Below are 12,865 nucleotides of genomic sequence, written 5' to 3' on the forward strand. Positions count from 1 at the left end.
ACTAAAATGTTTTTTGCACATTTAGTTTTAGTTATTAGTTTAGTTTTAGTTAACTATAACAACCTTGGTCTGCACTTTATTCGAATATTGATTATTTGATTAAAAATCCACTGTGCAAGTGTGTAACGGCAAAACTGCAATTTCTTTGTTCGACATATTTTGGACCTGACAGTAGAAGTACGAGTCTACCTTTCTTGTTTTTGAGTGCTCCTACTGGCTGTTGACACCTTGTGAATATAATCTATAAACACAATTAGGTAAAAGCTTTAATGAGATGCAGTTTCCCTGAACATTTAATCTTCTCTGAGCTATGTGATTCTTTTAATGTTTTCCCATTAATATGCTTTGAGAGACACTTTGATACTGTCACATAGATCATTAAGGACAAAAAAGATATTTTGAAGAACACCCCGAGTTTTGTCGTCGTTGATGTTAATGTCTCTTGTTAAGCAAGATAAAGAGCCTTCTTTCCGTGGTGTAGTCACCTTCATTAGCCCATCTGGAGAGCAATTATCAGAGACTCACTAAACAAATGAAAATTGAGCCAAGAGAGTATAACAACAGCCATCTAAAACCATCCAAGCTGACAGCATCAGTGAAAGCTGACAGCATCAGTGAAAGCTTCCCGGACACACACAGTCCGCTGCAGATGCATATGGCTTGTGCTCCCCAAGAGGACGGCGTGTGTGCGCCTCTCTGTTTCAGGGAGCTAATCTATTACTATTCACACCCTGCTCTAGTACATGCGCTCCTTTCAATTTACACTGTTGTTCTCGCAGTCTGTTCCAATCTGCTGTTGTTTTAATTGCCTCACCCTGATGGAGCCAACTGACACTCCTGCCAGAAAAATGCTGCGTGTCTCTTAATGAAGAAAATAGACAAGATGCAATTGACTGAGAAAAAGAGAGAGGGATGGTAAGAGAGAGGATAGACGCTGGTGGAAAACTGTGACAGACAGAGGGGGCTAACAGAGAGAGAAAGGAACTAAAAATCTATGATGAGATGGAACATAGTTTTAATATAGCCTGATCAAGTTTAAAACATACAGAATGGCCCACATTTTGTATTTGAAAATTTTCAAGCCTAGCCAATCATACCATCATAACCGACCTGATATCCTTCTCCCATTGTCACCATTTCAAGACATTTAAAATTCTATAGAGCTTGTTTCACCCATCATTTTTTGTTACCCCATTATTTTCATCGCAACAATATGATTAAGGGTCATGAGTCACGGGGTCGCGTGTTGGGAACCTTTGCCTTGGCAGACTTGTGCTGACACTGCTTGGAGCAAACATGCTTATTTAAACCTTCATCAGAATTCAACATGCCTTCATCTCTTTACCATTCTGTCATAAATCAGTTTGAAAAAGAAAGTTAAAGATGATCAAATGTACAAGAGCAAAGGATGGCAGTTGAGTCTCACCTGAAGGTCTTGGGTAAGTGTAGGCTGTAAAAAGAATTATGATAATATTGATTAGCACTCAAACATGAACAACCCATCAATTGATCTATGCTTTGTGTAAGTATATGGTTGGATTAAAAAAAATATCTAATGACTGCAGACAAAGATCGAGGATTTTAAGCGAGACTCACGTTCTGAATACTGGATGATTCGACTGACATAGTCCCCAGTGCTGTAGGTGGTAATAGGGGCCAGCCGGACCTCGTAGGACAGAGGGATTTTCAGGTCTGATACTGCGTAGGACATCAGAACACCCTTTTCTGGTGTCTTACCCTTGAGGTCTATTTGTTTTGACAGCAGGTTTTGCTTGTTCTGCATTCGTACATAGGTACACAAACACATACACACAAATAGAAAAGATGAAGGCTTGTTAATGTGCAAATGTACTTGGTCAAAAGTGTAAAAAAACTGTACATACAATGATTTGACTGAGTAGGAGAAAGGGTAAAGGAGTCACATAAGGACGTGTCAGTGGTGTCAGGCATATTTCCCATTCCCCTTTCTTTCTTTTCATTTTGGGTTCGTTCATCTTTGGTCATACCCCATCAGCTCTATCACTTTACTTGGATGTCCTAAAATTTCGTCATTCAGAAGTCACTGGGAAAAAGCCACAACTCATTTAACAACTCCAGCTCATCTCGCATCTGGAGGATTTTCATGCAATCCTAGTCCTTACTAGTATAATAGTCATAATACCCCAGCACTTTCATTTAAATACACAAACAACATCAGACACAGGGTTGAAGTTTTTTTGGAGCAAAAAAAAAAAAAAAATTAAAACATGGCAGCTCATTTTTTAACAACTCATTATCAAATCACATTAGTGTATGTTTTTATGTGAAATTACATATAGGGATAAACTTACCTTTCTGGGGTATATTCCCAACCAACATAGCTTAGGTATGTTTTCAGTCTACTTTATTTTCAAAATAAAGTATACAAGCTGCCTTCCTAAAATTGATTCTCTCTAAGAGCTTTAAAGGCCAGAAGAGGCTACATTAGTTTCGGTATATCAGTGGTCTCCCACATCAATTTTGATGTTTAAAAATACCTGTTGGTTAGTTTTAGTGCTCTGAGCAAGTTATGTGATTTCCACTTCTGTTTCCACAATAGGGACTCAATAGGTTTGTTTAATAGCAGCACTTTTCAATCATGCATGCTTTTAAATATAAATACAATCTTTAAACCCCCCCAACTTCCAATAACTTATTTAGCTGTGTATCATGAAATATTAAAATGGTTAAGATATTGAGCTCAACCAATTGGCGTCTTCTCATTCTTTTAAAGTTAAGTCTTTTTTTCCATTAAATAGAGCTATTGCTGTGTTATTCCACCCACGGAGAGAAGGATCCATTAGCTGTGTATCTGCCTCTGATCCCAGCTACTTAAAGACCTGACAGTGAGCTCAATCTAATGCATTAGGTCAGCCACTCCACCATAACAGCTTAGTACACCCACAGCATGCCATTATCAGGTAACACATGCAGCACAGAAGTGTGTGTATACTGCGGGTATTGTGTGTTTAAGTGTGCACATGGTTTTGTGTTTATGATAAATGTCTCCTGTACAGTTTTCTCAGATAGTCAGCAGCTGAAGTTTTGTGAACATCATATAATTACAGACACATTTTTTTTTATATTCAGCATGAATTTGGATTTAGGATCTCCTAGATATGACATTTCATACTTCTTGAGTGACACTGCGATAAAAATATATATATAGATTTATATAAAGGTATATCTATTAAAAATGCCCTTATAGGCTCAATTGCTGTTCTAATTTAACATTAAATCACTGGTGGATTTAGTTACTTTTGCTATAATTGCTATAGTACTCTATGCTCTGACATCCTCCCTCAAGTTAAGGTGTGCAGTTTTCATTGGATGTCTACATACTGACACAAATTCCAACTCTGCTAGACTGAGCTGACTCCTGCCTGGCCTGCCAAAAACTTTGTACAACTCCAATTACTGTGCGAGACCCCAACGGCAGCCACAGCCCAAGTGTGTGCTCAGCAACATGCTTGGTATCAAGTCCATGCATCCTCACCAGACATTGTGCCATGATGGCAAACTTCTTTTCTCAGTGCCACTTTTGGTGTTTCCATTTCAGTTCTTCCAAAATGAAGTTTGCCCTTTTTGCCAGACATTGGCGATCCCTTTTGTAGCTCCACCAATAGAGACCATGAAAGCTAAATAACTGCTTACAGAAAAAAACAAACAAAAAAAACCACTTCTTCCACTTAAATATTTTTAAGTATAAAATAGTATAAATTGTATCTAAAAACTGAACTGCTAAAAAACAAACAAACATCCAACATTCCTGTTGCAATGCAACTAACCAAAATACTTGAGACCATCAGTCCATGGCTGATATACAATGGACCTAATGATCCATTCACTAAAAACTCGAAGAAGGTAATTTTAAGTAAAAGCAATAATACAGCCTAATAAAGTTTTAGGCCAAAAATGGTTTACGGCTTCAGTTTCTCCAAAAGCAACGAGTCTTGTCAAGTACTATAGGGCATGATATGAATATCATTTGTCCATTCTTTTGGTGCTGTTGTTGCTTATTATTTATTGTAATCAACTGCAACTCCAACTGCAGATGAGTGATTTCCTCAGATATTTGCTCCGTTTCTGGAGCATTTACACTATCATATGATGCAGAAGACTATGAATTGCACCCTTTTAGCACCAACTTACGCTCATATTGAGCCATAAAAAACATTTACACTCTGCTCACACATCGGATATGCATATTTATATGGAATACAGCAGGAAAGAAAAGTTATGCACATTTAAAATGTATAGAGTGTGTGTTAGCAAGAAGAGATGAGTGAATATCTGCCTGAGTTTTGGAAATATATTATCCTTTATTAATGAGTGGGCAGTGTGTATGTGTGTGTACACGTACATGCAGTGCGCTGGAGATTAATGATACTGAAAAACTATGAGGGGACTTTAACACACATGCACATACACTCTTTGGAACTAGGACCACTGGATCAATGAGGTGCTGAAGTGTGACTTAGAGAAGCCAGCTGCTCCTACCACAGGTTGAAGTCTGTTTCACCCTGCCTCTGTCTTTCTCTGCTTTCCTCAGCAGGACATATTGTCAGTGTCTCTATGCTTATTTGTGTGAGTCTATGTGACAGGCAAGGGGAAAGGGGTAAGAGTGCAACAAAATAGTACAAAGGGAACAACAGAATGAGACAGGAGTGGGACTGACATATTGCCTGCTGTACAGACACTTTCAGCCAAACAGCATTTTCATCTGTATTGCCATCGGACTTTTAATAAAGACACAACAAGACAAATATTGTGTAAAAGAGGGCAAGAGCAGGAGAACTTGTGCTATGAAATAGGACCATGGAGGCAGAGTGATCTGTAAATGACAGAAATGTGGACTGACAGCATACGGCGAGGCAGCCTTGTGCTAAGGTTAATTTTTCTATTATCGTCTGTTAATGGTTCTCTTTTATGACTGATCCAGCAATTTACTGATACTTGATGCATTTCTTTGCACTCTGTCTATTGAAAAGTTATGCTTACAAAGGCCTATGTGGTCTATCTGTGTGCAAACATACGTGTGTATCTGCCTTGTTGGGCTAGTTATGTACATAAATTATTCCTATATTGATTTAATGTACAACTCTAATTCATCATGAATATTTTTCATCTCTCATATATATGGTAATGTGGACTGTGTGCTTGCACAGAGACACTTTGTGTGACTGTGTGTGGCTAAATCTTAGAGTGCAAGAACCTGAATAGTTATTATGTGAAGGCAGGTCAGCTACTAGCTGAACAACTTCAGTGATATAACACACACAACTTGGGTTTAGACTGGTCAATATAGAAAAGAGGTGAAGAATATTCAGACAGGAAAAGGATTTTTTGAATAAAAATGGATAAAAACAAACAAACAAAGAAATGGAAAGAATACAAATATAAATTATATTTCATTTCTGGCAATAGCTGAATTTGAGTAAGTCACTTTGTCACCAGAATCACACACTGAATTCGTGATTTTTACACTTTCTTTGGTTTCTTTTAGGCTTTAGCTTCATTTTTGTGTGTTGTTTGGTTTGATCTTGATGTTTTCTTAGGCTTAAGCAACATACACACTGAAAGCAATTCACAGCAATGAGCAAATCGCTTCCAGGTTATATGCAGGTTTAGGCACCAAAACCAGTCAATGTGGTTTAGGCAATAAAACGAGTTGGCTAGTGTGAGAGAGAGACTATTCGCTCTTTAAGTCTGATGTCATTAGCTGTTTCCAGGTCCTCTTCAGGTTCCAAAGTCAAACAAACACTGCAACATCACTGAGAGTTAAAAACTGTCTAAATTCTTTCATATTAAATAAAATGATGAGTGTGGCTGCTCTACCAGGTGTAACAATTAAGTTTAACATCCAGTCATCATGAGAAACAGGATTTATGAAGTTTAATGGACTTAGAAGTTAGAAGGGAGTTAGCTGACTAATTTCCATCTAAAGATGGCTAAAGAGGTTTCTTGGTTACCAGGTTGATATTTTCCTTACATTAGTTTTAAAATCATGCTGACTGTAAAAAAACAAAACAATGGGAGAATATGTGTAACGTTCCTGGTTTTGTATCTTCTTGAAAACGTGTATAACATGTTTTCTTAAAATGCAAACATGCTATACACTAACCAGCCTATTTTATTAAGAACATCTTTTCACAAATATCTAATCAGCTAATGACATGTCAGCAACTCAGGTCACTGAGGAATGTAGATATGTTCAATATAACCTTAGAATCAGGGAGAAAGGCAATTGAAGTTATAGCAATAGGGACAGTAAGGCAACAGTAAATACAATAATGAATCTTTACAGCCAAGATATGCAGAAGAGCATCTGTGATTATACAACACAACCAATCTTTTTGGGTAATCTGTCTTTCACTAAACATGCTTCTGTGACTGGCTACCTCATCAGGGAGTGGGGGGGGGGGGAGGTATTGTCCAGCATTGTCCTTATCTTGGACAAGATCCGCCTCTCCAACACCACCTTAAAGGAGTCCAGCTCCATCCCCACAACACTACTGGCCTTGCAGATCAGTTTATTGAGTCTGTTGCCATATGTGACCCTCAACACGTGCATAGAATGGGACCAAAACCACAGAGGAATGTTTCCAGCACCCTATTGAATCTTTGCCCTAAATAATTAAGGGAGTTCTGAAGCAAGGTGTACCTAATAAACTGTCCAGTGAGTGTATGTAAGGACAGAAGTAAAAAAGTAGTTTCTGATTGGCAAGAGTTAATAAGGATATTCAAAAACATTCACCAAGGCCATGTTATTGCATACGAGGTTAATGGAAAGATGCGGTTTGACTGTTCCGGTGACGTCACCATCCCGAATGGCAGGCTAAAGCAATAGCTCCCTCGCGAAAATAGTTATTTCGTCCCTTCAGAACATCAAATACTAGACCTACAAATAATACTCGAATAGATGAGAGGGGCAAGAATGGGGAAGACGCGTGCAAACAAAGAAACCACCGCAGCAGAAACTGCAGATGCAGAAAATTTGAGGAGCAGCTCTCTTACGAAGGGACAAGAAGGCGAAGCTAATGCTAACCCAGCTCTCTCAAGTGCCGACGTAAGTTTGACAAAAATCCTGGAGGAGATTCGGGACTTCCGAAAAGACATAAAAGAACAATTAACTGATATTAAATCAGAGATTACCAGCGTTAATCAAAAAATAACAGAGGCAGAGGTACGAATTGAAAAAGTGGAAGACCGTGTTCAAAACTTGGAACAGACTCTGAATAAGATGATAAAAGTCATGCATCAACAAGAAAATAAGCTACTTGACTATGAAGGAAGATCCCGACGAAAAAATTTAAGGATCTACAATGTCCCGGAAGGAGCCGAGGGCTCGTCTATGGTGGACTTTGTGGAAAAACTACTGCGGGACACTCTGGAGATAAACCCTAACGAGGAGTTTGGCATCGAGAGAGCACATCGGGCGCTGGCTTTAAGACCCGCCGGAGACAGGCAAGATAAAACGCGATCAATAATAGTCAAATTTCTCCGCTATAGGGTTAAAGAAGAGATCCTACGTAGAGCTTGGGAAAAGAAGAAAGTTTTTCTGAATGGGAAATTGATATTCTTTGACCATGACTACCCTCCAGTAGTACTGCAGAAGAGAAAGGAGTACGTAGAGGCGAAGCGGGTGTTAAAGCAGAAAAACATCCGCTTCCATACTCCGTTCCCGGCAAAACTACGAGTGTTTTATGAGGATGGAATAGTTCTGTATCAGACGGCGGAGGAGGCGACTACAGACATGAAGGACAGAGGACTTCCAGTTAATGTGACTACACCGAAGGAGAGTCTGGTCGAGCAGCTGTCCCGTACCGCCTGGGAAACCACGAGAGGTCCAACTCAGCGAGGGACAGACGACGAGCGAGAGAAAGATATCAGGACGAGACTGCGAACCTTCAGAAGACAGATCATGCCCTCGCCAGAGGAGCTATAAGTACTGTCGGACGTTAAAATGAGGTAAAAATACGTGGTGTTAAATATATTTCAAGATGTTTTGTGAGAATATCTTTACCCCAATTGGATGAGACTACACAGATATAAGCGAGAGACACATAAGGACACACTTTTTGTGAAATGAACAACGACTTTGTTTTCTGCCGCCTCAAGTGCCATGATGGGGGCCCTCAGCCCATATATGGGAGAGGCTTTCCTCCACAGCTAGACGTTTTCTCTAGCTCTACACAGGGTCATTTCTTAGAGACCCCAGCCTTGGAATCACAGTTTTTTTTGTTTTTTTTTCTCTGTATTTGATGTTTATGTTTGATATGTTTGTCTGTTTAGGGAGTAGATCTGATAAGTTTAATTTTACTTGCTTTATGGACATACGCTGATTACATATGGCTAGTGATAAAGTAAAATTTATATCTTTCAATGTTAATGGGCTGTTAAATCCAATTAAACGTACTAAAATCCTAACTAAAGTGAAAGCAGAACAAGCCCATATAGTCTACTTACAGGAGACCCACATGACAGATAAGGAGCACGTAAAATTAAAGAGAATGGGTTTTACTAATCTGTTTTTTTCTTCATACAAATCAGGACATAGGAGAGGAGTTGCAATCCTTATTTCAAGCAAATTAAACTTTGAAAAAGTATCTGAAATGGGTGATAAAGAGGGCAGATTTATTCTAGTAAAAGGGAAAATAGATGGGAATTTGATCACCCTCTTAAATGTTTATGCCCCACCAAAGAGTGATATTAGCTTCTTCCAAAGGATTATTAATATTATGGTAACAGAAACAGAAGGCCTTTTGATCTGTGGAGGGGATTTAAATATACACCTGCAGCCAAAATTAGACTCGTCTAGCAAGAAAACATACGATATGAAATCTCCATATATCAAAGTGAATGCACTTTTTGAGGAGGTAGGATTAATGGACATATGGCGAGACCTTTTTCCTAATAGAAAGGACTATACTTACTACTCTGCCCCACACTCTCTTTATACAAGGATAGATTATTTTATAACATTTGGTAAAGATAAGGATAAAATATATACTTGTGGAATTGGAACGATAGATATAAGTGACCATGCACCAATATATTTATCCATTGATTTTAACTTACGGTTAAAAAATAATACATGGAAATTGAACTCAAGTCTATTGAATGATTCACCTTTCAAGGCACAAATTAAATCAGAAATTAGTCTCTTTTTAGAGTTCAATGATACCGGAGAAGTACCACCTCCCATACTATGGGATACTCTGAAGGCGGTACTAAGAGGGAAAATTATAGCAATAGCTTCATTTAGGAAAAAAGATAAGAATAGAAAATTAGAAGAGTTGAGTAAGAAACTAAAGGAATTAGAAAGAAGACATAAAAGGGACTTAACACAGGATATATTAAGGGACATCAAAAACATTAGGAACGAAATTAACAATATAGCCACACAAGAAATCAAGAAAGATTTAATGTTTTTGAAACAGAGACAATATGAAAGTGGCATTAAATCTACCAAAATATTGGCGTGGAAATTGAAAAAAAAGATAGCGGAAAATACAATTTATAAAATTAGGGACCCAAGTACAAAAGTGATAAAAAATAAATTAAATGAAATACAGGAAGCCTTTGAAAGATTTTATAAAACCCTATACTCTGAAGCCCCGGGCGGGACTGAAGCTCAGATGGATAGCTTTCTGAACTCTCTAGACTTACCCACTCTAGATGAAGAACAAAATCAAGCAATGACAATGAATATAACTGAGGAAGAATTAAAAGCTGCAATTAATAGGCTTAAATTAAGTAAATCACCAGGACCAGATGGTTACACGGCAGAGTGGTATAAAGAATTTAAAAAGGAACTGATACCTGTCTTACTGCCTACATTGAATTGGGTTTTGAAAAAGGCACAAATGCCCCCCAGTTGGAAGGAGGCAATTATTTCAGTTATACCAAAAGAAGGCAAAGATAAAATGGAATGTGGATCTTTCAGGCCAATCTCTGTTCTTAACGTGGACTATAAACTTTTCACATCTATCATGGCCAAACGGCTAGAAGAGTTCCTACCAACACTGATATGTAATGATCAAACAGGTTTCATACATCAACGCCAAACACAGGACAATATACGAAAGACACTACACATTATGGACCATATACAAAAACACAAAATCAAAGCAATTGTGATGAGTGTAGACGCTGAAAAAGCCTTTGACTCTGTCAATTGGAAGTTCCTCTACAGGGTACTATATAAATTTGGCTTTCATGATATGATTATTAAAACGATACAAGCATTATATGATAATCCTACAGCCAGGATCAAAATTAATGGATGCCTATCCAACAGTTTTACCCTAAAAAGGGGCACTAGACAGGGCTGTGCATGGTCACCGTTACTTTTTGCACTATACTTGGAACCACTAGCTCAATCCATCAGGCAAAATAAGGACATTAAGGGAATTTTTATCAAAGGGACACAATATAAACTGGCTTGCTACGCGGATGACATTTTGATTTACCTTGGACACCCAACATATTCTTTACCTAAGCTGATGCAGTCATTTGAACAATACGGCCAATTATCAGGCTATAAAATTAATATAGGTAAAACCCAGCTACTCTCATATAACTACAGCCCACCAGAAGAAATAAAATGTAGCTACTCTCTGGTATGGCAAACGGAGTGTTTTAAATATTTAGGCATAAATTTACCGAAAGACCTTACAAAACTATTCGAACAGAACTACCTACCCTTATACAAAAAAATAAAGGAAGATATAGTAAGATGGAATTTAATTCCTTTCTTTAGTTTTAATTCAAGAATTGATTCTATTAAAATGAATGTATTGCCAAGATTTTTGTATCTATTTCAAACCCTACCAATAGAGATTAACCAAAGTCAATTTAATGAGTGGGATAAAATGTTATCTAGATATATATGGCAAGGTAAAAGACCAAGGGTTCGCCTTAAAACACTACAGCTGGCTAAGCAAAAGGGAGGATGGGGCCTCCCTGACCTCAGATATTATTATTTTGCAGCGCAGATGAGAGCAATAATATGCTGGTGTAACCAATCATACACTGCCCAATGGAAAACCATTGAGGAACAAATGCTGTCTATACCTATTCAGGCAACTCTAGCTGACAATAACTTACAAACCTATATAAAAAATACTGATAACATGTGGGTGAAAAGGACCCTTAAAACATGGAGAACTATTATAAAGGAATATAAACTCGAGACCAATATTACAGTTCTTAAATGGTGTGCTTACGACTCAGAGTTCAAACCTAATGAACTGGATTCTAGATTCAAGGACTGGACAGGTAAGGGCATAACAGCCCTGTGCAGTATAATGAAGGATGGAAAATTGTTCAGCTTTGACATGCTTAGAAAAACATTTTCATTAGAAAAAGAAGACTTCTATCGATATCTGCAGTTAAGGCACTATGCCGACACGAAGATGAGAAACGTAACAATGATAAACACACGCTTGATGGAACTGTTTATAAAAAGCTATAACTCAGAAACTATTGATAGAATTGTATCATGTCTCTATAAGGGTCTAATGGATTTGAAACCACATTCGACTTCATATATTAGAACAAAATGGGAGAAGGAAGGAGGGATAAAAATATTAGAGGAAGAATGGACGGCAATATGGAGATATCAGTGGATGTGTACCAGCTCACAAAAGTGGAGGGAATTTGGCTGGAAGTGCCTAATTAGATACTTTATAACACCTTCTCAGAAGTCTCATTATGATGATAACCCCCCTGCTTGTTGGAGGAACTGTGGAAATCAAAGTGCAAATCATTACCATATTTTCTGGGACTGCTCAATCTTGAGGGATTATTGGAGAGAAATACATAATGCCTTACAGGATATCTTTAAACGTGAAATATCTCTCGAGAGTAAGACTATGTTCTTTGGATATATACCTCAGGAATGGCCTAAATATGATAAACATTTAATAAATATTTTATTGGTGGCCTGTAAAAAGAATATCACCAGAAAATGGTTATCCCCAGAGAGCCCAAACATAAGTACATGGATGGAAATCACAATGGAAATTTATAACATGGAAAAGATAACAGCTTCTGTTAACCACAAGCTGGAGAAATTTACATCATATTGGGAAAACTGGGTTAAATATATCACGCCTCATAGGCCAGATTTTACTATTACAAACCAATAATTATGATGTATGTATATATATTTATAGGATCACCCCATACCAACACATCCGTGTTTTTTTTTGTTTTTTGTTTTTTTGTTTTTTGTTTCTTTTTTTTTTTTTTTTTTTTTTTTTCTCTTTTCTTAGGTTTGTTAGTTTTGTTTTTTGTTTTTTGATTTTCGGATTATGTGATGGTTTCAATTACTTCTATCGTTGTAAGTATTCTTCCCTTATGACTTGGATGTAAATTAAAATACTATTTCAGTATTTAAGGCAGATAACCTAAGTATGAAGAATGCTTACATGATGTACATACTGTGAATGCCTGCTTTTGAAACCTTAATAAAAATATGAATTAAAAAAAAAGGAAAGATGCGGTTAGAGTCAGTCAGGAAAAAGACCAGAGTTTTATAAATTTGATTTACAAGCCTACAGAAAAAAATCATAAAATGAAGAGAGAGCAAAGTGAAATAACAGAGTTCAATCAGCTAGCTTCAGTGTAAGCACACACAGTGAAATATTTCAGCACACAAGCAGTGAGAGACTCCAGTGTCAGCTAGTCATCGTTTGTACAGTTGGTAGAGGACTGTTTTGAGTGGATCAAAGGAGACTTCACCAACTCGACTTCTCAATCAATTGGAAACACCCGCGTTTCCATAGCTGTGGCAGCTGCAGACAACCACTGCCTTCATCCCTCTAAGTGGAGACCTCTC

General features: G+C 37.6%; 1 protein-coding gene across 2 annotated transcripts in view; it reads right to left on the reverse strand.

The window, feature by feature from the left end:
• mdga1 (MAM domain containing glycosylphosphatidylinositol anchor 1) overlaps nucleotides 1-12,865 on the reverse strand; it is a 204,209-nt gene that overhangs the window by 48,234 nt on the left and 143,110 nt on the right. For both annotated transcript variants that reach the window (XM_085391380.1, XM_085391300.1), the window contains exons 12-13: nucleotides 1,597-1,777; nucleotides 1,427-1,450 (exon numbers count right to left, since the gene is read on the reverse strand). In XM_085391380.1, the coding sequence (XP_085247506.1) occupies nucleotides 1,427-1,450; nucleotides 1,597-1,777 (205 nt within the window). The remainder of the gene's footprint in view (nucleotides 1-1,426; nucleotides 1,451-1,596; nucleotides 1,778-12,865) is intronic.

Source organism: Rhamphochromis longiceps, linkage group LG1 (genome assembly GCF_057381845.1).
Source record: "Rhamphochromis longiceps isolate RC_006_pf linkage group LG1, R_longiceps_female_GT1.1, whole genome shotgun sequence".
NCBI classification, from domain to species: Eukaryota; Metazoa; Chordata; class Actinopteri; order Cichliformes; family Cichlidae; genus Rhamphochromis; species Rhamphochromis longiceps.